The sequence below is a fragment of the Suricata suricatta genome, chromosome 16 (assembly GCF_006229205.1).
Source record: "Suricata suricatta isolate VVHF042 chromosome 16, meerkat_22Aug2017_6uvM2_HiC, whole genome shotgun sequence".
Taxonomy (NCBI): Eukaryota; Metazoa; Chordata; class Mammalia; order Carnivora; family Herpestidae; genus Suricata; species Suricata suricatta.
In genome coordinates this window covers 32,185,313-32,211,811 of record NC_043715.1, presented here as the reverse complement: position 1 = coordinate 32,211,811, position 26,499 = coordinate 32,185,313, and the positions used below count along the sequence as shown (strand labels likewise).

Below are 26,499 nucleotides of genomic sequence, written 5' to 3'. Positions count from 1 at the left end.
CTCTCAAGATAAAATAGAGACATTTAAAAAGGGGTGCCTGGGTGGTTCAGTCGGTTAAGCGTCCGACTTTGGCTCAGGTCATGATCTCACAGTCGTGGGCTCGAGCCCCGTGTCAGGCTCTGTGCTGACAGCTAGCTCAGATCCTTGAGCCTGTCTTCGGATTCTGTATCTCCCTCTTTCTCTGACCCTTCCCTGCTTGCGCTCTCTCTGTCTCTCAAAAATAAAACTAAAAAAAATTTTTTTAAACTTAAGAAAAACTTAAAAAAATATGGTTCTGAATATTTATAAAATTTGTGATACATACTTATGGTTGTGGCTGATATCAGAGGTAAAAGGAGAAAGTTGTGCATAGAATCTGGTCTTTGCATTCAGTACATTTATATCTTGGTCACCTCATTAAAAGCTGTTGATCTTCAAAACATCAAGAAAACGTTAGTGATGTTGTATTTTCATACTGGGTCCAGTCTATCATTTGCTCCATCACATTGGCTCTATGATCATCGAGGGTCTCCTGTTTTCCCACATTTGGGAAAGGGGAAAGCTCTTTTTCGTTAGAATGGTAGTAACGCCCATTCTGGTGTATTTTTTCTATATTAAAACATTGAAAATAAGAGACCCCTGGCTAGCTCAGTCAGAAGAGCATGCAACTCTTGATCTTGGGGTCATGAGTTCGAGCCTCATGTTAAGTGCAGAGATTATAAAAAAAAAATGACCTTTACAAAAAAGAGGGGTGCTTGGGTGGCTTAGTGTCTGATTTCAGCTCAAGTCATGATCTGACGATTCATGAGTTCGAGCCTCACATCTGGCTCTGTGATGACAGCACAGGGCCTGCTTAGGATTCTCTCACCCTCTCTCTCTGCCCCTCCCCTGCTCTCTCTCAAATACACTTTCAAAGAAAGGAAGAAAGGAAATTGAAAATCACTTTGAACAATTCGCCTAAATAAAATTTGCTGCTTGATTACTTGTGGGTTGATTATTTACCTGCATTTAGATGTGCCACAAATTCTTATGTGCTGTACAAAGTTGTTAAGGGGAAAGACCTTTCCAGTCACCTCTTGTTTAACTTCTGTTGACCTTTACTTAATTTCTTCAACAATACCATAAGTGTTGACCTTTTACTGAGAATTTCTCAGAAAGTCAGGGTAGTTTGAAATTTCTTTCCCAAATTGGATAAATGACTAGAAATATGAGTTAAATATAAGTCACCCAAAGAATCCTTAATTTAGGGAAAGTATGAATTACACATAATGTAAAAACAGTAGTGTGGTTTAGATTAGGGTTATGAATCTAAAGTAATGATTATTTTTCTTAGAATGGAAGACAGAAAAAAATTGTTTCTGAGTGTGTTTTAGTTTGTATTGAGTTATTTCTTAATGATGTCATTTAATTGTTTTATGTACAGTTCATGAATGTCTAGGGTTACGCTTAATAGCTGTAATCAAATTTAAATATAATTTTTCAGAGCCAGTATGGTGACTTTTTGAATTTTACTAGTAATGACCTTACACAAATTTTTGAGTGCCTCTTAGGTGCTAGGCTTTATGAGTGAGGCAGTAGTGCCCCACCCTCCTGATCAGGAAGCTGAGATGTAGAGAGATTGAGGAACTCCTGGGGCACTCATTCCGCTAGCACGTGTTTATTGACACTTCGTGCCCTGTCCCACTCTCAGGTCTCAGGGATACAGGCATGGACGAGGTAAGCAAGGCCACTCTGCTCGTGCAGCTTACAATCTCAGAGAGTTAATGTGATTCTATGTAGGAAGAAAAGATGACAGCAGAATTGGTTCAGGTGCCAGATTAGATGGGTTTACGTTGAAAGGCCTCTCTGAGGAGGTAACATTTGACCGGAAGCCACCATGAGAGGTCATATAAAGTCAGAGGTGGGATTCCATTCCAGTTCTGATCCTAAAGTTATCTTAGTGTATGTTCTGTGAAACTTACAGGAACTCCCTACTTCGGTACGTAACATATATCTGAAAATGAGAGCCAAAAATATATAATAAGCCCTTGATTCAAATTTGTGCAGAAGCTGGCTTGTTCTCCTGCAGGCAGTCCAGAAAGGGGCGTTGGAAACTTTTTAGGGCCCCTGGCACCAGGAGGCAGAAAGCCAAGGTATTTGTTACCATATAACGAAGCACCCAAACAACAATACTCGTGAGTTTTTCTCAGCGTTTCTATAGGTCGGAAATGTAGACAGTGCACAGTGGAGATGGTTTGTCTCTACACCACAAAGTCTGGGCCAGCAATTCTCAACTAGGGGCAGTTTTCCCCACCAGGGGACATTTGGCAATGTCTGGGGGTATTTTTTGTTGTTACAGCTTGGGGGTTGCTGCTGTTATCTAGAGGGTAGAAGCCAGGAATACTGCTCTGTACACTACAGTGTAGGGGGGACCCCAAAGAATTGTCTAGTCTAAAATGTCCATGTTGCTAGGGTTGAGAAACTAGAGCTCCTTCCAGAAAACTGGGAGCCAGAACATCTGAAGTCTTATTCACTCACATATTGGTAGTTGGTTCAGGGGCCATCGGCTGGAACACCCCAAGGTGACCTCTTCTTAGGATCTAGGCTTCCTCCTAACATGGTGGCTGGCTTCCAAGGGCAAGAGTTGAGGAGAGAAAAGAGCAAACACGTGAGTCAGGTGCAAGCCGTGGTGCCTTTTATGACTAGACTGTCACGTTTATGTGTTCTCTTGGTTACAGAAGTTACAAAGTCTGCCTCCCCCACCCCGATTCACTGGGAGGGGAAATAGACCACATCTTTATGGAAAGTGGCAAGGCTTGGGAAGATCATGCAGAACTGGAAGTACCATTGTGGCTATTTAATATATAACCTACCGCAGCAAGTCCGTCACTTTCCCTTCCCACCTGGGTGACCCTCACCCTTCTGTTGGACTGTAAACATAATTGTTTGTTATATTGTTTCATTTGTCCTGTGTTGGAAGAAGGGGCAATAAGAAAAGAGTAAAAATGAGCAGGAATGGGAGGGGGAAGTTGGGTCAGTAAAACCCATGGAAGCTGCTGAAACCATGGAGGTGTAGCGGCCTGGCCCTGTGCAAACACCAGTCCTTGACTACACAGCGGACTTAGGTTGGTGAGGAGGCACTCTGATTTGGGAGGCTCTCCGTGCTAGGTCTGCCTAGCACCGCGATGGCACCCTGTGAAAGGCTGAATTCGTCTGCAAACGCTACCTCAGGGTTATCACGCGCCGAAGGAGTTCAAATGAAAATCCACTTCCGCAAGGCGAGGACTATCCATAGAATGTTCCCTTGTTATGATTATTTCAGTTGTGGACATCTTTTCAAATTCTAGTATACAGTTCACAGGGAACTGTTAACTAAGAATTTTGGCTCAATATCAAAAGTGTTCATTATAATAGCATATATTAAGATTTAACATGTGTTTTGATTGTTTCTTTTTCTACAAAATGACTTGTCTTAGAGGTGAATTTGTATTTCACTTTTGTGTTTTAGATTTTGCTAAGCATGTTGACTTTCTAGAAGCCATAAGTAGTGCCTTGAGGGCCCTTTTGCAAACAATGGCCTCCAAGAACATCTCTCAGGTAAGATTCTTATAAAAGTTTTTATATGAAACCAGCGAAGATTCTGCATTATGGAGGCAAAGTTCATTACTTAGCTCTTTTTTTAAAGTATTTATTTTTGGGGGGTGCCTGGGTTGTTCAATCGGTTAAGCATCTGACTTTGGCTCAGGTCATGATCTCACAGTTCATGAGTTTGAGTTTTCTGCTGTCAGCAAGAGCCCACTTTGGATCCTCGGTCCCCCTCTTTCTGCCCCTTCCCCACTCTCTCTTTCAAAAATGAAACTAAACATTAAAAGAATATACTTAGAAAACGTATTTGTTAGAAGAGTAATATATGGTCCTTGTAAAGAGAAATCACATGTGCTTAAAATAAAAAGTAAAAAATTTTCCTTCTTCCCACCACCACCACCAGCACACACACAGATCTTTCTTATCGATGTAAGTTAGTTGATGTATGGGTCATAAATATGATCTCTGAAAGCCATTTTCGTTCTTCTGTAACATCTTACAGAAATTTTCAGGCACGCCTCCTGGCCCTCCACGGTCATCCACCGGCACCTCAGTGATAGGTGCTTTCTCGCTTTTATGTTTTGCTTTTTATTAAGGAATTTTCCAAACATCTCTAAAAGCAAAGATAATAGTATCGCCAACCACGGGTGTCACCGAGCTGGCAATGCCCTGGCCTTCTTGTTCTCTTCGTCTCCCTTACGCTTTCTTTTTGTTTCCTGGACTGCTTTAAAGCAAAGCATGTTTATTTCACCCACAAGTATTTATTATGTGCTTCAGTATGTGTCTGTGACAGAAAATGGACTTTGGAAAACGTAGCCACGGTACCATTACCCCCAGATTAACAGACATTGCTTTATTCTCATTTGGTATGCAGTCTGAGTTCAGTGTTTTCTGATTGCCATAAAAATGTCTTTTTCAGTTGCTTTTGTTCAAATCAGAATCCAAACAAGACCCGCACATTGTTTTTGGTTGATACTTTGGTTTCAAATTTTTTTTAACCGTTTTAGTGAGGTTTAATTCACATATCATACAATTCACCCATTTAAAGTGTACAATTGAGTGGTTTTTAGTATATTCACAGGTTCTTAAATCTCTTAATTTAAAACATTTCCCTTACCGACCCCTGTCCCCCTATGCTATTGATTCACTGAAGAACCTGTCGTTTGTCTTACAGAACTTTTCTCATTCTGAGGTGTGGCTGGTCGCTCACAATGGTATTGTTAATGTGTTGCTCGATGGTCCATATATCCTAGGGAGCCAGGTCTAGAGCCTTAATTAGATTCAAGATCAGGTTTTTTGGCAAGAATAATTCCTAAGTGTTGTTTATATTTTCTACTTTCCTATCACAAATGATGTATCTTCATAAATAGTGATGTTAAGATTAATCAGTGGATTCATTACTGGTTGTGGCCTCAGGGATTACTATTTTCTAGATCTGTTATTTTATCAGTGGCTGCAAAATGGACACATTCTAATTTTGTCAAATTTTTTTACGTTTATTAGCTGTGATCTACTATAGATAAGAACTTTCTGTCTTGCCAATTACTTAGTAATTTTGAAATAAAGTTCACGCCAGCAAGATGGGTTAAGTGTATGTGGTTGTGCACCACTCTCCTTTTCTGAGAATGATGTTAGTGCCTCAGCAGTGTCAGAAAGCGATCGGTGAGGTTTCTTAAATATCGTTATGAATTCGAGGTTTTTATTAGGTTTGTATTTCATTCCAGTATAAGCTTTTTTTCCTTTGATGCAGAAACTGTCCGGTCTGTAGGGGCATGTGAGGGGCTTAGTTGATTAAGTGTCTGGTTATTGATTTTGGCTCAGGTCACGATCCCAGGGCCGTGGGATTAAGCCCCATGTCGGGCTCCATGCTGAGCGTGAAACCTGCTTAGGATTCTGTCTCCTTCTGTCCCTCTGCTCACCCACGCTCGCTCTCTCCCTCTAAAAAAAAAAAACAAGAAAAGAAGTGGTCCCATCTGTCGGTAGTGGAAGTCTCGTCTCTGTGGCTCCTGAACCCGATAGATCAGAGCTTCCTGGGCCCAGCCGCCCTCTCAGCCTCGCTGTGCGTTTCTCCTGCTAAAAACCTGGAATCCTTTTTCCAGGAAGCCCTGAAATCTCCAGCGGGAAATTGAATTTTGGAGTACTGTTTCCTATGTTGTCATGGCTTCTGTACTCTTTTAGTGGAAATCACAATCTCGTGGGAAGAGAAAAATAAATCACGATGTCATACTGATGTTTCCAGTGTAAGTAAGATGGCAAGTTTTAATTCTGAAACTGTGTAAAATAAAACTTAAAGCAAATGAAAAAAGGTCTCTTAAAAAAAAAAAATAAAACAATGGAAACCAACCAAGCCACAAAGAGAATTTTTACTTTTGATATATAATTGTATTTTCTTTGTACTGCAAATTTTGCTTCTTAGTGACATTGAAATTATTTGCTTTATTTTATGGAATGTATTTCATAGTTTCAAGATAACAATTCTGTTACTACTAACAGTAACACTACTGAATGTAGTTTAAGATTTTTTTGTGATTCTTTTTGTCCTTAGGAAAAATTCCTCCAAGACTATACAGTCAAATCGCTGTATTTTAAGGTTGCTTGAAAAAATTCTCTTTGTGGCTTGGTTGGTTTCCATTGTTTTAGTTTTTTTTTTTTTTTTTTAAGAGACCTTTTTTCATTTGCTTTAAGTTTTATTTTACACAGTTTCAGAATTAAAACTGAAACCAGTTGGGGCACTGGCTGACTCAGTTGGTAGAGCATGCGACTCCTGATCTCAGGGTTGTGAGTTTGAGCCCTGTGTTGGGCATGGAGCCTATAAAACGCGCACACACACACACACACACACACACACACACACACAAAAACGGAAATAATTCAGAGAAAAATATGATATATACATAAGATGGAATATTTTTCGGCTTTAAAAAAGAACAGAATTCTAATACACACTGCAGCATGGGTGAACTTTGAAGACATTACGTTAAGCGAAATAAACCAAACACAAAAGGACACATATTGTATGATTCCATTTATGAAGGACCCAGAAGAGTTACACTCATAAGTGCAGAAGGTAGAACAGTGGCTGTCAGGTTAGGGGAAGGAGGGAGTGGGGGCATACTGTTTCACGGGACGGAGTTTCAGGACGGGATGGGACGTTCTGACGTGGACGGTGGTGATGGCAGTTGCACACATGTGCCCCTTCGGCCCTGTTCCTTCCTTTCTGGTAACCGTCCTTTTTGGTTTTTGATTTATCATTCTGTTGTTTTATTTTGAAAACATAAACAAATATGTAGGCATTTGTATTTCACCCCTTTCTTAAAAGTAGTGCTTCTGCACCTTTTTTCTCCTTTATTAATCATTATAATACATAGGTATCTCTCTCTCTCTCTCTCTCTTTTTTTTTTTTTTTTAGGTTTACTATTTGTTTTGAGAGAGAGAGTGCGTGCAAGAGAGAACATGTGCACAAGTTGGGGAGGGTCAGAGGGAGAGGGGGAGAGAATCCCAAGCAGGCTCTGAGCTGTCTGCACAGAGCTCAACATGGAGCTCGATCCCACAAACCATGAGATCATGACCTGAGCTGAAATCAGCAGTCAGACGCCTTACAAACTGAGCCACCTGGGCTCCCCTCTCATTTCCTTTTTACAGCTTCATATTATATTACTCCATTGTGTAGGTGTTCCTTATTCATTCAATCTGTCTGCCACCGGTGGATATTTTAGTTTCCAGTCCTTGCTGTTACAAATCGACCGGCAGCAAATAGTGTTTTTATAGATGTTATTTTGTGTTTTTGCCATTGTGTCTTTGGGATAGATTCCTATAAGTGGGCTTGCTGGGTCGGAGGACAGATGGAGTTGTAATTTTGCTAACTACTGCTATAAGTCCCCCCTTAGAATTCGGAACCCCACCCGCGGGGCTTGCAGGCACCTATTGTGCCGCATCCTCACCAGCAAAGTACATTGTCATAATTTGGATTTTAGCCAGTTTGATAGATGAGAAATTACGTCTCATTCTAATTTGCATTTCTCTTATTCTGGGGATTTGGATGTCTCTATGTGGTTTAAAGGCCTTTGATTTTTTTTTCCCCCTATAACTGTTTCTGTATTTTTCTAGTTTTGCTATTTTGGTCATGGTCTTTTTATTCTTCACATATAAGGACAAATCCTAGGGCCTTACCCCCAATCCTCTGAAGCAGAAACGTTGGGGAGAGGCCCAGCTGTCTGTATTTGAACAAATCCTCTAAGTAACTGGCATGCACACCAAGTTTGGGAACCAGTGTGCTAAACCATCCTTGCTTCCTCCTTTCTAAAATCTTCCAGTTTTGGGGCGCATGGGTGGCGCAGTCAGTTAAGCAGCTGACTTCAGCTCAGGTCATGATCTCATGGTCCGTGGGTTTGAGCCCCATGTCAGGCTCTGTGCTGACAACTCAGAGCCTGCAGCCTGCTTCAGATTCTGTGTTTCCCTCTCTTTTCTGCCCCTCCCCCACTCACTTTCTGTCTCTCTCAAAATAAAGACTTAAACAATTTTTTTAAAAATTAAAAAAAAAAATCTTCCAGTTTTGGTTAGCAAGTCATTAGACCATACCACCCACTTCTCTTGGTGATAGCCATGCATAGGGTGCCCTGGGCACCCTTTGTTCCTTAAAGATTCCTATTGTTGGGCGTTATGACTCTTCAGTAGTCCTGTCATGATTCTGGCTGACTTCGGGATCCACATAGACGCTCCCCCAGTGGCCTGGCTTTGAACTTCTTGGACCTCCCTTTCTTTGGCCATCTTGTCTTCCTTCCTCTTTCCATCCATGGCCACACCCTAGAGTGGCGCCTCCCACACTTTATCTTGGTCCACCGTGTAAGGAGAATGTCTCTGGTGCTTTGCTGCCAAATACAGTTATGTGCTGGTGGTCTTTAATATATAATCCTTAATTTTTTTCTTTGTGTTTTTGAGAATTTTCTTTCAAGAACATAACTTTTAACCCTTAGCCTCTTTGAAATGGGAATGGTATTAATAACCCTATACTGTAGGGTCTATAGAAACAAAGTATTTTCATTGTTTCCCATGATCCTCAGCAGTAGCTTACTGGATCAGTCTGATGCTTAAAGAGAATTTCTCCCAGCTCATGCTCAGTTACTGTCTAGGCATTCATATATATCCAGACCATAAATTTTCAGGTTGGCTGTGTATTGGGCATGAGCATGGAATGTGAGAATTCCCGCATGGCTCTCTTATGCTTCACAAAGAAAGGAAGCCAGACTAGAGGTGCTGAGTGATGGCACTAACCGGAGTACGACTGTCCTGCCCCCCGTCTGGCTCTCTGCCTTGTAGGTTTACTCACACTGTGAGTCACGTGGCAATAAAGCAGCCTCGTCCTGGCTGTGAACAATCCCGTGGTGGTGGGATTGTGTCCGTTAGAGTGTTTTCTCAAAAACCTGAGCCTACTAGCTATTTCCTTTAGGTTTAGGTGAAGCAGTGCAGATGATTCAGAAATGAGCTTGATTCAGAGCTGTTCAGTGTCTTGGGGCGCCTGGACAGCTCGGTCCGATGGGCATCTGATTCTTCGTTTCAGCTTAGGTCATGATGTCACAGCTTGTGGGGTCAGGACCCACATCGGCCTCTGTGCTGACAGGGCAGAGCCTGCTTGGGATTTTCTCTGGATTCTCTCTCTCCCTCCCTTCCCTCCAACTCTCTCAAAATAAATAAATAAACATTAAAAAAAAATCCTGTCCAGTATTTTGTGTGTGTGTGCGTGCGTGCGCATATTATATGCATTATTTAATCATCTAACCAACTCTGCATGGTGATTTCCGTCCCCACATTACTCATGGAGAAATGGAGAACTTGCTGGGGTGAAGTTTCCTGCACAGGATTGCTGGGTGGTAGGGAGTGGAGCCAGGATGTGAATTCAGGATGTCAGATTCCAAATCCGAAGCCCTTAGTCACCAGGCTGGCTGCTCCTCACACGTGATAGCTTGGCAACATGAGGTTAGAATTCTCTTGTGGTACCTGCATCCACATGTGTGTTCAGATGATCTTAAAATGAAAATGATCACTACATGGCAGAAACAGTGTATAATTTCATGGTTTTTACAGTCTCTAATAATTCAACATAATGCATACATCTCAGGGTACGTTTTTGTATAGATTCAGCCAGTTTTTATTAAAGCTACGTGATTTTATTTACATTTCAGAACATTTTTTATGATGAATGCTAAGAAGAAATACAAATCTCTTTAGTCTGCATACATCTGACCAAAAGTCTTCAAATGAAACGAGCAGGAAACGAAGCCCCTCTTACAGGCCTGCAGCTGTGGGAGGTTGGGTAATGGCAGTGGCATGAACAGGCCTCCTCTTAGTTCGAGAATGCCAGCTGTGTTTAGGCGCGATTAGAGTAGGTAATAACTTACTCAGTTGTTGACATTCGTGTCCAGTCTCTTGCGCATGCTGTTGGAATTGGCCGAGTTTAACACCGTAAATGCTCTCTTCTTCCTTTTCAACAGTGCATGACGCCCGATCAGCTGTTGACACTGTGCACCGCCGGCATTCACAGTAGTAATACGGGAGTGAGAGTAAATGTCGTCAGTATTTTAGGGATCACTGGCAGCGTCCTCGCCAAAGAAGATGGAACACTGGAAACTCTTAAGGTAAAACAACACACTTCTAATGTAAAATGTTAAATCGTTAGAAACAAGGTGATTTGTTGGTGTGGGATTTTTTTTTTTAATTTTTCTGGGAGACAGAAAAAGGGAGAGCAAGTGAGCAGGGAAGGAGCAGAGGGAGAGAGAATCCCAAGCTGGCTCCATGCCCAGTGCAGAGCCTGATGAGGGGCTCAGTCTCATGACAGTAAGATCATAACCTGAGCCAAAATCAAAGAGTCGGACGCTCAACCAACTAAGCCACCCAAGAGCCCCAGTGTGGGATTTTTAAAAACTTACCTGGACGTCAAGAGAAGAAATCCTATCAAGATTGCTAGTTACTAAGGTCCATTATTAAAATATGCCCTTTGAATTTGGCTTGATCTGACTACATGAATTAGATAGGTACTTGAAAAGTTGAGTTGCATTTTGCCATTTAACTTTATTCCAGAGATACTTTTAAAAAATAAATTTATCATCAGTGAAAGACAAGTTCAGCATTGTCCAAGGTTCTTCTTCTTTTGCTCTTGCATAAAATATGTGCATAGTCTACTGATGAAGGAAGGACTCACCAGTTTCCTCAGCAGGCCCGGCTGACGTGCGTGCCAGACAGTACCACACAGCCCGCTCTAATACCACTACGTAAATCGTAAGCAGCAAGCGCCCTAGGAACTCACTCACTATACTTGCTTCCAGCACTTCATCTCAGCACAGCTGCTCAGGAACTGCCCTGTTAGAGACACTAGTAACTAAAAGGAAGTGATAGTAAAATCACCCTTCATGGTGGTCATAATTGCTGAAGTATTGATTACTAATTCATGGGTAGTAAACCATTGTCAGGAAGTACTTAAAGTTGCTAGAACTTTACAACAATGACTCATTTTTTTACAATGTTTATTTATTTTGAGAGAGAGAAAGACAAAGCATGAATGGGTAAGGGGCAGAGAGAGAGGGAGACACAGAATCTGAAGCAGGCTCTGAGCTGTCAGCACAGAGCCTGATGTGGGGCTTGAACTCACGAACCACCAAATCATGACCTGAGCTGAAGTCGAATGTCCAACTGACTGAGCCACCTGGGTGCCCCTAACCATGTAGTTTTGCTATAATATGTGCTGTGTCCCCTGAAACAGGGACAGGAAGGACATTATTGCTGGGCTTGAACTCACCAACCATGAGATCATGACCTGAGTCGAAGTCGGAAGCTCAACTCAGCCACTCAGGGGCCCCAACAATGACTCACTTTTAAGAACCTTATCTTGAAAAGATACATGCATGTAACAAAACAGACAAATAAAGAGAATGTTAATGAAAAGACTGCTCCATTTAAAACTTTCCAATCCCCAAGTTTAACTCTAGAGAGGCAGCTACTGTTACTCATTTTTTCTGTATTATTCTAGATACATAGACACAGGCACAAGAGAGAATATGGCTGTGTGGCTGTGTATGCATGTCGAGTCACTTTCTGCTCCTTAACACTGATTTCCAAGGTCCACGTGAGAGGAGCAACAAAGTTTTCTCAGGCATAACATGAGACTTTTTTTAATGTTTGCATTTAGTTACATTTCCAAGCATGAAGAAAAGCAGAGGGGTGCCTGGGTGGTTCAGTGATCTCACAGTTTGTGAGTTCGAGCCCCGCGCTGGGCTCTGTGCTGACAGCTCAGAGCCTGGAGTCTGCTTCAGATTCTTTTCTCCCTGTCTCTCTGCCCCTCCCCTGCTCTCTCTTTCTCTCTCAAAAATAAAATAAACAAAAAATTTAAAAAAGAAACGTAGGAAGTACAATGAATTTTGTATACCAATCAAGCATATTTAACAGTTATTAGTATTCTGTCCTAGGTACTTCATACAGTTTTTTTTGCTGGGTATGTTAATAAGTGTGTTAATGTGCAGGGCGCCTGGGTGACTCAGTCAGTTAAGCATCTGACTTCAGCTCAGGTCATGATCTCATGGTTCGTGGATCTGAGCCCTGCATAGGGCTCTGTGCTGACAGCTCAGAGTCTGGAGCCTGCTTCAGATTCTGTGTTTCCTCCTGTCTCTGCCTCTCACTCACTCACACTCTGTCTCTCTCTCTCTCTGTCTCTCTGTCTCTCTCTCTCAAAAATAACCATTAAAAAATTTTTTTTAATGTGTTAAAGCTCGGTATTAAAGGCATTAGGGTATTTTGCCCCTGTTGGTTCAGTATGCATGTCTTAAAAATAGGGACAGTTTCTGACATAACCACCATTATCACGCCTTATACATCAGCAGTCACTGTGGAGTTTTTTAACATTTATTTATTATTGAGAGACAGAGACAGAACACAAATGTGAGGAGGGACAGAGAGAGAGGGAGACACAGAATCTGAAGCAGGCTGCAGGCTCCAAGCTATCAGCGCAGAGCCCGACTTGGGGCCCAAACGCACAAACCATGAGATCATGATGTGAGCTGAAGTCAGACCCTCAACCCACTGAGCCACCCAGGCGCCATAACCATCACTGTTTAATACGTTTTGTACATGGTCCATATTCATTTTTTTCAGTTGTTCCAGAAACATCGATTTATGGATAGTTTGTTTAAACCAGGATTTAAGTCAAGTCTATGTGTTATGTTTGGATTTGGATCTTCTAAGCCTCTCTCAATCTGGAAACTTCTCCCCTAGCGCACTACCAACCGCCACCTGTTTGTTTTTTCTTTCTTTCTTTTTTTTTTAAAGTAAGCTCTGTGACCATCATGGGGCTTGAACGCAAAACCCTGAGATCAAGAGTCCCCCTCGCTCTGCACCAGCCGAGTAGGCAGCACCCCACCGCCACCTGTTTTCTCTTCAGTTCCGAGGGCCTGCTGTCTCATAGCGTCCGACCTTCTGGATTTGTCTAATTGCTTCCTTGTGCTGTTAAGCTTGTTCGTTTATTGTCTGTACTTTCTGCAAACTGGAGGTTAGATCCAAAGGCTAGATTAGATTCAGATTCAGGCTCATCTTTTTAATAAGACTACTTCCTTGTAATACTGTGTGTTTCATATTTTATTATAGAATATTGAATCTAAACACTATCCTAAAGGTTATCTAGATGACTTAAATTCAGATAAGAAACTTGAGGCCCAGAGGAGGTAATGAACTGTCGGAGAGTCGGGCGGTTATTTACGTCACGGCTGGAGTCTGGACTCGCTGTTCTCAGCATACCCAGTCTCCCACCGATCGTACCAGATGTGCACTTCACCCTTCACACGTGAAGGGTGAGGGAGAGCAGCCAGAACAAAACAAGTTTACTTTTGAACAATTCTTCGCAGACTGGGAATGGCCTGTTCATTAGCCAGCTACTTGTCAAAGTATGGATGGGTGTGGAAGCTTATTACAGAGAAGCACTTTTTTTTTTTTTTTTTTTTTTTTTTTTTTTTGCAGATATTTGTCTGCGTTTTGACACAGTGGGGAAAGGTTTTTTGAGGGAGATGGGGAAAATATAATTTTCAAAGCCAATCTCTCATAGATCATTTATGGATTTTAATTTATTTTATTTAGGAATGTAAACTTAAGTTAGTTTATATTATACATGGTGTATTTATAAATATATGTGAAATCTTTAATTTTTAGTTCTTTCAAAGTTAAAAAAAATTTTTTTTTAAGTTTGTTTATTTTGAGAGAGAGAATGAGCAAGGGAGGGGCAGAGAGAGCGAAGGCGAACAAGAAAGAGAGAGAGAGAGAGAGAGAGAATCCCAAGCAGGCTCTGCACTGTCAGCACAGAGCCTGACACGGGGCTTGAACTCACGAAACCATGAGATCATGATATAGAGTTGAAATCCAGAGTCAGACACCCAGCCATCTGAGCCACCCAGGCATCCCAGTTCTTTCAAAGTTTTAATTTGTCTCTGGCATTTCTGTTTTACAAGACCATGTGTGAATTGTTGCCACATTCAAAGTTAGTACTGATTTTGGAAACCGAGGTTAGAATACTGGGCAGTAACCGTGTGTTTTGTTGTCTCCAGACCATCGGGTGCTTTCTGCTTGAGGTTGCCACCAAAGACCCCTCTCTCGTGGTGGCCGGGGAAGCCTTGGATGCCCTCTTCGATGTTTTCGCAGATGGTAAAGAAGCTGAAAGAGCCTCAGTTCAAATTAAATTGTTATCTGCTCTGAAAGAATTCCAGCCAGTCTTCAAAACGAAGGTATGTAGCTGTTTTTTAGAAATGCTGAGATCTCAATGCCCTCCATCCTGCGAAAAGGGAGTGTGTGCAGTTCCTTTGCGCAGTCCCAGTGATTCACAGAGCGCGTCCACCCCAAGACTGCAGGATGCTTGTTGGGGTCAGAGCTCCGTCTCTTCTGTTGAATCACTGTGACCTGAGCTCGAGAGGGGTGGACAGGTCCCTTTTCCACAACAGTTCAGACATGCTAACAGGGCTCCAATAGAAGCAGTGGGGTCTGTAGCCCACAAAGCACTTTGGTATATACTGTAAATTTATTTTGTATCATTAGAAGTGATTCATTACAGTTTGATTTCCATGTCATGACTATTTCCCTTTGGTGCTCTGAAAAAAGAGCAAAGTCCAGGCTGGTCTGTGTTGGAGAATGTAGCTACCTTCAGTGGCCCATTTATTTGTTTGTTTGTTTAGGTTTATTTATTTTGAGATAGAGTCAGAACACATGAGCAGGGGAGAGGCAGAGAGAGAGGGAGACAGAATCCCAAGCAGGCTCTACACTGTCAGTGTAGAGCCCGATGTGGGGCTCAAACCTACAAACCATGAGATCATGACCCGAGCCATACACTTAACTGACTGAGCCACCCTGGCACCCCCCTTTTATTTATTTTTTTTTTGTTTCAGTAGAAACATCAAAGCTAACTTTGAGTTAAAAAGTAATTTTCAAAACTTGGTGGCTGCGGGAACACAATCAGGAATTTAAATTTTTTTAAGTTTTATTTATTTGAGAGAAAGAGGGGTCAGAGGAGGGGCAGAGAGAGAGAGAATCCCAAGCATGCGGGGAACTGTGAGATTGTGACCTGAGGTAAAATGAAGAGTTGGATTCTCAACCTACTAAGCCACCCAGGCACCCTGCAACCAGGAATAAAAACAGCCTTGAATTACATGTCTACAAGTTTAGGTTTACCATTCTCCACTTATCTAAATCTCCATTTCTGGGAGTGCCTGGCTATCTTAGTTTGTGGAGCATACAATTCTTGAACTCAGGGTTATGGCTTCATGTTAGGTATAGAGTTACTTTTAAAAAATAATAATTATAAAAAGAAATAAATGCAAAATCTCCATTTCTAAATTATGTCATTTTGAGAAATAAAAATACTTGTATTTTTTTGTTTTTAGATTTTAAGTTAAACAGTTGCTTTAAAATCTTTTCAATAGAATAGAAGTTTTGATGAAAAATTAGCTTACTTTTGTTGTTTTCCAATATGTAGTTCTTTTATCTAACAGGCTTCTAATGCAGAATTCACTTCTCAAGGAGAGAACTCTGTGATAACTTTTTAGCAGGGTATGATTATATGTCTAGTAATCTAATAACTGTGAAGTAACTGCTTGAGGTAAAGCTGACTCTATATGCCTAATAACTTTTTTTTTAATATTTTTTTAATGTTTTTTATTTATTTTTGATACAGAGAGAGACAGAGTATGAGAGGGGGAGGGTCAGAGAGAGAGGGAGACACAGAACCGGAAGCAGGCTCCAGGCTCTGAGCTAGCAGTCAGCACAGAGCCTGACGTGCGGCTCGAACCCACGAACGTGAGAGCTGACCTGAGCTGAAGTTAGAGGCTTAACTGACTGAGCCACCCAGGCGCCCCTATGCCTAATAACTTAAATTTTCTGAAGTTCTTTTGAGGCATAAAAAACAGTTTTGCAGAAGAGAAGAAAAATAGCAACACACAACTTGCATTCTGTGTCATAGTTACATCTGGAGTCAGTGTTGCTTTAAAAGTGTCAGTATTGATTTGTTTGTAACATTTTTATGTTTCTGTGTCATGTATTTAAGATGCTGTAACAGTGGCTGACATTTACTGGGTTAAGATTCACCAGTAGGTAACTTGAGTCTGAGGGGACAAAACTGAACAGTTTACCCTTAGTTCAGGCCTGTAGGCCTTTTGTTTCCTGGGTTGTTGGTTTTTTTTAATTGAGATACAGTTGACCTGTAACATCGTATTAGTTTTAGGAGCTCAACATAATGATTTGATACATGGATATATAGGGAAATAATTACTATAATAGGTTTGGTTAACATCCATCACCACACACAATTGCAATTTTCTATTCTTGTGATGAGAACTTTTAAGCTCTGTGTCATAGTGACTTCCAAATGTATGACCAGAGTCACTAACTGCAGTCACCATGGTGAACATGACATCTCGAAGACTGATTTATCTTGTAACTGGAAGTCTCTGCCTTTTGACCCTCTTCACCCACGATTGTCTGGTTTTTAAGCAGTGAGAGGTTTTGTTTTCCCTATTTTCTCTCATTAGTAACCACGTCGAAGGATGTTTCTCTGCATAAAGACAGATGTGCATTAGAATTTCCCCCTTTATTATCCAAACCGTAGTCTAATATATTTCCAATCCAGTGTGTTTTCACATAACACTGACTCCTAGAGATATTTCCATACCAGTACAAGGTGGGTGTGCAATTGTTCTTAAAAGGTACTGGGTCTTGAACCTTTTGAAAGAGGAGTCTGCAAGGTAAGGAGAAAACGTCCCGTTTCCCTGCCGCTGCAAGGAAAGCACATGTGGTTGAGCCTTCAAACTGCAGAAACCAAGGTGTAGAGAGGAGTTATATAAACTATGAACCAGCAAGATAACCCCTAACCTCTGTTCTGATTGATTTTCCTACTTAATATGCATTGCTATGGTAATGATGTTTAATTAAGTGTTTTTCTTTTCTCAAAGGTATAAAGTCCTAATGAAATGTCTTTGTTAGCCAGAAGGGCAGCCTCTAGTTTTCCATATGAAGCTCCTCTGTGAATGAAGCTACAATTGCATTAAAGACTGTTCGGGGGGCGCCTGGGTGGCTCAGTCGGTTAAGCCTCCGACTTCGGCTCAGGTCAGATCTCGCATTCGTGGGTTCGAGTCCCGCATCGGGCTCTGTGCTGACAGCTAGCTCAGAGCCTGGAGACTGCTTCCAGTTCTGTGTCTCCTCTCAATGCCCTTCCCCCTCTCATGCTCTGTCTCTCTCTGTATCAAAAATAAATAAAACATTAAATAAAAATAAAGACTGTTCGGTATATATTTTGCCCCAAGTTGCATTTAAACACTATATAAGGGGGCGTCCTGGTGGCTCTGCAGGTTGAACGTCCGACTCTTTTTATATATATATATAAAATATATATATATATATATATATATATATAAAAGCGTATTTTGAGAGAGAGAGTGAGTGGGGGAGGGGCAGAGAGAGAAGGAAAGAGAGAGAATCCCAAGCAGGCTCCACACTCAGCACAGAGCCTGATGTGGGGCTCCAACTCCCAAACCATGAGATCATGACCTGAGCCAAAGACAGAAGCTTAACTAACTGAGCTACCCAGGCACCCCTAAAGATATTTTCTTTTTTTTTTTTAATGTTTATTTATTTATTTTGAGAGAGCGCATGCCAGCATGGGGAGAGGCAAAGAGAGAAGAGAGACAGAATCTCAAGCAGGCTCTGTGCTGTCAGCTTAGAGCCCAGTGCCGCTAGATCTCGGGAACCGTGAGAGCATGTCCTGCTGCCAATGCTCAGGGGCACTGGGGTGGTTCCTTCAGTGAAATGCATCCGACTCTTGATTTTTGGTTCAGGTCACAATCCCACATCCCATGTGGATCCCATGTGGGATCGTGGGATCAATCTCTGCACTGGGCTCTGTGCTGACGGTGTAGAGTCCACTTGGGATTCTCTGTTTTCCTCTCTCTGCCCCTCTCCTGCGCATGTGTACGTGTTCTCTCTCTCAAAATAAATCAATAAACGTTAAAAAAGACAAACCCCACCATGCTATGCATTTTACTAAAGAACTTTCTAGAGCAGTGCCTCTCAGAATCACCTTGATCAGCTGCGTCGTAGTCACCTGGTAATTTGTTACAACTGCAAATTCCCAGACCCAAGTCCAGACCTGCTGAAACTCAGAAACTGTGTGTGCATGGGCCCATCCATCTGTTTTTGTTCTTTTTTAAGTACGTATGTGTGTATTCATAGAGAATGCACCCAAGTTGGGGAGGGGCAGAGAGAGAGAGAAAAAAATCCCAAGCAGACCCTGATGTGGGGCTTAAACTCATGAACCATGAGATTATGACCTGAGCCAAAGTCGAACGTTTAACCAGCTGAGCCACTCATGTGCCCTGTGTTTTTTAACAAGCCTTCCAGGTGATGCCACTGCATGCTAAAACTGCAGAACCACTGACTGGAGGTGAAGTCTAGTTCACATACCCTAAACCTTATTCTTTTGAACTCTACAATTCAGTCGTTCTCGTAACTACTGGTTAAAAGGTGCATAATCTTAATTCATCTTTATGGCTCATACACTGTATTCTTTTACTTTGGAAAGTGAAAATCTTTCACCACAATCTAGCAGCTCTTTTTCTGAAAATAAATACAACCAAAATCAAATGCTGTCTTATCTAAAGGAGTTAGTAACGTATACCGAATCACATATAATTTTTTGGCAGATACGAAAAGAAGGGAGAGGTAAATACAGTCCAGACCAGCTGTGCGTTCTCGACAACGTGAAGATGAATTTGAGAAGGTTTGTCGCTTATCAAGAAACTGTTGAGAAAAGACTGACTACCTGAACCATTGATGGAGAGGCCAGTTCTTGCCCCCAGTGTTCAGTGCTAAAAGGTACTAAAGGGTTTCCTTTGAGGGTATGCGTTTCTGGAAGTCATTTTTTAAATCCCTGTATCCTGCACATTAATTTGAAGTTTACAGAAACTTCAAAACCTGTCAGAAACTCCCTTTTGAGCCCTGGGATCCCTGTGGCATTTCCAGTTTCTGTAAGTGATGTTTCCAGCATGTTTTAATCACTGGAAACATGAAGAGTGGAAGCGTAGAAACACAAAGGACTCTCAGATGGTTCTTCATCGGCAACAAAGAAACTTCCAAACAATCCTCTTTTCCTTGAATTTTGCAGGAAAGGAAAATCCAGAGCATTCCTTGGATGCTCTTTAAAGCAAGTATCATTTTATATTAGAGGACTCTTTCACTATATGAAGACAAGCTTATAAAGAAGATTTGGGTATGAAGTGTACCAGTTAGGTTTACCTTTTCTGAAGAAGTGAGTGAGCCGGGTTTGCGCTCCCCTCTTCAGTAGAACGTGCTAATGAACTAATGAGACTGTTGTCATCCTCTATAGACGGAGCTGATCAGTTACCGCTGTGTAGCATCACTCCTTGTGTAATTTGATATGGAATCAGAATTAGGAGAGAATATTTTTCAATAAATAACTTTGTAATTGAAAGCTTTGTGTCTTACAAAGTCTTTTTTTAAATACCGGATGATCCTGTTGTTTGCATGCGAACACATTTGCTTGACCGTCTGTGAGATGCTAAACAGGAGACTTTAGAGTAGGAACCCCCAGCTCTGCTCTCCGTGTCCTTGCATTGATAGGGTGACAGCTGAAGCACGAGGTGGGGGAGCCTCAGTGACATCATCGTCCGAGACGGGGGCCTCTGGACCAGCTCCATCGTCCATTCTCTTTTCAAGGATAATGAAATTCCTAATTCTAGCATAGGGCCTAATGCCTAGTAGGGTCTTAATAAATATTTGTTGAATGAATAAATGCTAGTGAGTGTCTGTTTTATGAGACAACCCCTAAAGTAGTCGTCCTGTGGATTAGTAGGGGAGTGTTAACAGAAAATGTGCCATCCAGAAATTTCAGAGTCTAAGGCATTGGTAGTTTGGCTTCTCTTGTTACATTTAATTTTGCTATTTGAACAACAGGGAATGATGGGAAAAGATTAGAAACATTTTATGGCTCTATTTACATAGTAGCTCAGTAGAGCCTACAAAGTTATTCGTGGCACAGTATAATAGAAACTGTTGTTTTCTCTGATATGACTATAGGAAAACACAATCTACCTTATTTTTAGTTTTAATAGTTATTTATTTCGAGAGAGTCAGTGAGAGAGACCACAGGTATGCACACACACAAGCAGGGGAGGGAAAGATAGAGAATCCCAAACAAGCCCCATGCTGTCAGCACAGAGCCTGACAGGTGGCTCGATCCCACAAACTTGTGAGATCATGAGCTACGCCAAAATCAAAACTCGGATGCTTAACTGACTGAGACACCCAGGCGCCTCAAATAATTCACTTCAAAATATATTTATTTGGGGACCCCTGGGTGGCTCAGTTGGTTAAGCGTCCGACTTCAGCTCAGGTTATGATCTCACAGTTCGTGGGTTCGAGCCCCACGTCAAACTCTGTGCTGACAGCTCAGAGCCTGGAACCTGCTTCAGATTTTGTGTCTCCCCCTCTCTCTGCCCCTCCCCTGCTCATATGCTGTCTATCTGTCTCTCGAAAATAAATGGACATTAAAAAAAATTTTTTTATTTAAAATATATTTATTTGTAAGTCATCCAGAATAGTTCAGTAGAAATAAACACCATTTTAAGTGTTGAAATAAAAACTCACGTGAGATCCATTGTTTTAGGATGGATCAGCCTGCCATGACATGTTTGCCCAGAGGATTTGGAAATCACTGCTTTTCATTCTCGTTTTTTTTTAACTTTTTTATTTTTTGGCAAGGAGGAGGGGACCTTTCAGATGGAAACTTATTTTATTTTAAAATAGAATTGATTTTGAAATATCAGTCCTTTAATTACGTCAGTTTTATCTCTTGCTTTTATTTAGCCTTTTGAAGGAATACCTCTGAGTTGTCAAGATAGGGAAGGGCTCTTATCTCTTCTCCAGTCCTGTTCACTCTGTTCTGCTGGAGGCCTGCTTCCTGCCTTTTTGAAGTCACATGGACCGATATTTGATTGTATTTAGCCAGCATATAGGACATGAGCATTTTTACAACTCACTTCACAATAGCCAGAAATTCTTCATTTTCAGGAACAATAATAAAATCATACTATAGTATTTTAAAACATCCACTTTGAGCAGAAGACTCCTTGTCTCTGCATTTTATTTTTGTAAAGTATGGATTTCTGGTACATATATAGCCCATGCATCTGTCCCTTCAAAAGAAAGTCTGTTATTGTTTCTGTCCTATTAATGCTTTGATAGAAGTCTTCTAAGGAGACCATGATACTGATAGATTGTCTGTTACCACAGAAATTCTTGGTCTTTTCGGTGATTCTAGCACAGGACTTGGAGTGTCGTGAGGCCTGTGGACAGATGGTGTCTTCTTTTCTGTGGCAGCTTGTTAGATGGTCCTTCTGGCTGCCCTGGGTCCAGTGTGCCCTGTGTCTGTAGTTCCTGTCCACTGACTGAACCTGATCCTCCTCCCCTCTCATCAGTTTTGTGACCTACCCTGGAATTTTATAATAAACTTTATTTTTTGATAGCCATGATGAGTTTTTGCTGCGTATAGCCGAAAAATGCCTCTATCTTTCTAGAACTTTTTCTGGACATATCCATCTATGCATATATTAATTGAATAATACATTGTTTCTGTAATGGAACATAATGTTCTATAACTTGGCTTTTTTCTTTAACAGTAATTTATGAATGTATTCTCACGTCAGAATCATGGTTAGGTCTAATGGTGGCCTTTTCTTTTTGAAAATGAAAAATTAGGGGCACCTGGGTGGCTCAGGCAGTTAAGTATCTGACTTCAGCTTAGGTAATGATCTCATGGTTTGTGAGTTCAAGTTCCACATTGGGCTCTGTGCTGACTGACAGCTCAGAGCCTGGAGCCTGCTTCAGATTCTGGGTCTCCTTCTCTCTCTCTGCCCCTCTCCCTCTCATGTTCTGTCTCTCTCTCTCTCTCTCTCAGAAATAGATAAACTTAAAAAAATGAAAAATTACTTTATTTTATTACATAGTCTGTTAGATCTTCGTTGCGGTTAGAGTTGCTTTTCATGGCCTGTTCTTGAGACAGCATTTTTAAATATCCTTTTTTTATAAAGATATGTATATTTTAACATTTACTTATTTGAAAGATACAGATTATGAGCAGGGGAGGGGCAGAGAGAGAGGGAGACACAGAATCTGAAGCAGGCTCCAGGCTCTGAGCTGTCAGCACAGAGCCCGACGCGGGGCTCAAACTCACGAACTGTGAGATCATCACCGGAGCCAAAGTTGGGCGCTCAACTGACTGAGCCCCCCAGATGCCCCAGCATTTTTAAATATTCTTTGGAGTCTTCCAGTAGTTTGGAGAATTTAATCTTCTCATTTGTTGAACCTAATCCCAAATTGTGTACAAAGTAAACTCATAGGAAAATAAATAAATACATAAATAAACCCATAGAAACTATAGAATGAGGACCAAAAACTTAGCAGTCTAGTACTTGTTTAACAGCAGTAATTTTTGCCTTATTCAGGTCATTTTAATTTCACTTAGAATCTGATGAAAATCATACATTCTTCAACTAAATGCACTGCATTAATTATCTTTTGTGCAACAAATTACCCTAAAATTGGTCTTAAAATAGTAAAATTTATCATCTCCTAGTTTCTGTGGGTCAGGAATTCAGGAACCGCTTAGCTGGGTGTTTCTTCCTCAGGGTCTCACGAGCTTGCAGCAAAGATGTTTGGCCATGACTGCAGTCGAGAGAAGTCTTGACCGGGGCTGGAAGATGTCTTCCGACGTGGCTCAGTCACATGGCTGTTGGCAGGAGGCCTCCATCGCTCACTGCGAGTGTCATCATGACATAGCACCTGGCTGCCCCCAGCGTCCATATTCCGACAGAGAGAAGGAGAAAGCTAGTCTCAGAAGTGACACTGCCACTTCTGTCACATTTTGTTTGTAGTAAGTCCCTGAGTCCAACCTATACTCACACATAGAGAAAAATTAAGTTGCACTTAAAAAAAATAGTTTTAATGTCTTATTTTTGAGAGAGAGAGTGAGCTCATGTACCAGCAGGGGAGGGGCAGAGAGAGAGGGAGACAGAAATTCCCAAGCAGGCTCTGCACTGTCAGCACAGAGCCCAGTGTGGGACCTGAACTCACAAACTGAGAGATCATGACCCGAGCCAAAATGAATGAAGAGTCAGGTCCTTAACCAGCTGAGCCACCCAGCCCTCTCTAAGTTGTACTTCTTTTTTTGTTTGTTTGTTATTTATTTTTGAGACACAGAGAGAGACAGCACAAGCAGGGGAGGGTGAGAGAGAAAGGGAAACACAGAATCTGAAACAGGCTCCAGGCTCTGAGCTAGCTGTCAGCACAGAGCCCAACGAGGGCTGGAACCCACGAACTGTGAGATCGTGACCTGAGCCGAAGCCGGACGCTTAACCGACCGAGCCACCCAGGCGCCCCAGTTGTACTTCTTGAAGCGAGATGTATCAAAGAATTGGTGGAGGTAGATAGATTTATTTTTTCCCAAGATTTTATTTTTAAGTAATCTCTACACCCAATGTGGGACTTGGACCTACAGCCCCAAGGTCAAGAGCCACGTGCCCTACTGACTGAGCCAGCTGGGTGCCCCGGTCGACATATTTTGAAACCACCACATGCACATCCCTTTCTATTTTGCTTCGGGGTTCAGAGTGTTTATGGGTTTGATTCATGCATGGACATCAGGTTGGGAATTGTAATTTTGTATTGCAGCTGGTCGCTCTTTGAGGTTTAAGTTAGAAGGTATTCTGAGCAATTCTAGATGCAGTTGTTTCTTAATGTGTTTCTTCCCTCAACATTTATTTGTTTCATTCCACAAATATTGCCCCCATTTTTTTTTTTAATTCACAATGAGTGGAGTAAAAGTAGTTGAAACATGAAGTAACTCAAGTTTCTTCCTTGCTTTTACCCTCAATGACTTCAGTGCTGTCCATTACTCACAAAATACAAAGTTTCGGTGAGGTTCCATAGTGTAGCTGTTAGCACATCTGCTTTACAAAATACAAAGTTTCAATTCCTTGCCTTATCCTGTAAGCATGACCACGTGGCCAGGTGTGCCTGACTAGGAGTCCAGGTACATGCCTGTCAGACCAGCATGATTATTTTTTAGAAGATTTTATTTTTTATTTATTATTTTGAGAGAGAAAGCATGAGTTGGGAGGGTCAGAGAGAGAGAGAGAGAGAGAGAGAGAGGGAGAGATAGAGAATTCCAAGCAGGCTCCATACTGGGCACAACACAGAGCCAGACATGGGGTTCCCACCCGCGAACAGCAAGATCATGACCTGAACTGAAGTTGGACATTAAACCAACTGAGCCACCCAGGTGTCCCCCAGCATAACTAGTTTTTTAATTTTTTAAATGTTTTATTTTTAATAGAGAGAGAGACAGAGCATGAGATGGGAAGGGGCAGAGAGAGAGGGAGATACAGAATCTGAAGCAGGCTCTCGTCTCTGAGCTGTCAGCACAGAGCCTGACGCAGGGCTCGAACCCACAAATGTGAGATAATGACCTGAGCCGAAGTCGGATGCTTAACCGACTAAGCCACCCAGGCGCCCCATCATAGTTATTGATGGCACTGTGTTTGACTGTCAGAATGGCCCTGGGTGAAGATGAAAATAAATTGATGAGACAACGTGAGATCCAGAATTGGGTCTGGGACCGGGATAGAAAGGACTATAAAGGGGGCGCCTGGGTGGCTCAGTCAGTTGAGCGTCTGACTTCGGCTCGGGTAATGATCTCACAGTTTGTGGGTTTGAGCCCCACGTCGGGCTCTGTGCTAACAGCTCAGAGCCTCGAGCCTGCTTCTGATTCTGTGTGTCCCTCTCTCTCTGCCCCTCCTCTGCTCATGATCTCTCTCTCTCTCTCTTTCAAAAATAAATTAATGTTTAAAAAGTTTTTTAAAAAAAAGAACTGTAATGAACTAAGACAATTGACCAAGTCCAACTTGCAGTGTGGAGTAAATGATGGTAGCATTTTATCAGTGTTAGATTCCCTGATTCTGTCACTGTATCCATGAAAGAGAACATCCTTATGAAGGGGCAGGATGTCCCTTGACATACCCTCCAGTGGTCCAGAAAAAAATCATTTATAAACAAATGTAGAGAGAATCATAAAGCAAATGGGACAAAGGGTAAACAAATAGTAGATCGGGAAAGGGTACGTGGACCTCTGTGGACTTTCCTTGCAACTTCTTATTGTTTGAAATCATATGAAAATAAAAACCCACAAAATGAATATTTAAAAACCTGAAAAGTGCTCCAGTTCAGGCATTATAGGATTATCCTACCCATAACGCCTTGCACAGCCTGGTTGTGTTGGCCCTCTGGACTCGTTCTGCTCTCTGCCTCACTCTCTACGCTTCAGCCATTCCGTCCGTTACTCATTTGTGTGAGTGTGTATACGCATACCCATTACCGGGCTTCTTCCTTCCCTCTCCATCTGGTTATCCCTCAGAACTCCCTTCTGGGGGTGCCTGGCTGACCCTGTCAGTAGAGCATGTGACTCTTGATCTCAGGCTTGTGAGTTGGAGCCCCACATGGGGTATAGAGATTATTTAAAAATAAAATCTTAAAAAAAAAAAACTCAGTTCGATTAGCAATTCCATAGGGAAACTTTCTCTAACCCTTTAGACAGGATCAGGGGTCAGTGTTCTAGACACTAAGAGCATCTTGTACCATATGTTTACCCTTTCTTCATAGAGCACTTCATTGTTTTATTTTTTGGGAGAGCGCAAGCAGGAGAGGGGCAGAGAGAGGGGGACAGAGGATCAAGCAGGCTCTGTGCTGACAGGCTGACAGCACAGAACCCGATGTGGGACTTGAACTCATGAACCATGAGATCATGATCTGAGCCGAGGTCAGATGCTCAATCGACTGAGCCACCCAGGCACCTTACGAGCACTTCATTCTTGTTCAGATTTATTGAAGCTCCTGTGTGCTGGGCATTCTGCTAGATACTGAGGACACCAAGGTAAGCAAATATAGTCCTTGCTTAGGTTAAGGGCTAGTAGAATACAGATAGAGTCTATGTAAAATCACAGACATGACAAGTGCTACCAAGGAAGGGTACCCGATGCTGTGAAGCCACATGGGAGACCAAGGAAGACTTTCCTGGAGAAGTGATAGAAGCAATTAACTAGGGGAAGAAGCCGGGAGAATTGTTTCCAGGAAGAGAGAATGTCTTGTACAAAGATCATGGGGCCAGCAGAAGCTCCTTTGTGGTGGGTGTTCATTGCTGGATGTGACCAGTGAGACGGGAGGGACCAGACCGCCAGGGTTTTGTAAGATGTCGCATCTTTATCCTACAAGCAAATGGGAAAAGAAAGTCCTTCAAATACTGTTGAGCAGGGAGGGATAGAGAAGGGGGATGATATGATCAAACTACAATTTTGGAAACCTCTGTCCTGGCTACGA

The 26,499-nt window shown here is 41.9% G+C and overlaps 1 protein-coding gene across 5 annotated transcripts in view; it reads left to right on the top strand.

Annotated features, from left to right (window-relative positions):
* The window catches only part of HEATR3 (HEAT repeat containing 3), a 44,991-nt gene extending 22,006 nt beyond the window's left edge, over positions 1-22,985 (top strand). For 3 of the 5 annotated variants that reach the window (XM_029925207.1, XM_029925209.1, XM_029925211.1), the window contains 4 exons: positions 3,467-3,555; positions 10,032-10,175; positions 14,121-14,297; positions 18,756-19,543. In XM_029925207.1, coding sequence (XP_029781067.1) covers positions 3,467-3,555; positions 10,032-10,175; positions 14,121-14,297; positions 18,756-18,878 — 533 coding nt within the window. In that variant the 3' untranslated portion in view covers positions 18,879-19,543. Of the gene's footprint in view, positions 1-3,466; positions 3,556-10,031; positions 10,176-14,120; positions 14,298-17,009; positions 17,191-18,755; positions 19,544-22,757 lie in introns of those variants that run through there. The other 2 variants (XM_029925208.1, XM_029925210.1) reach the window with 2 other exon arrangements.
* Positions 22,986-26,499: the final 3,514 nt, after the last annotated feature.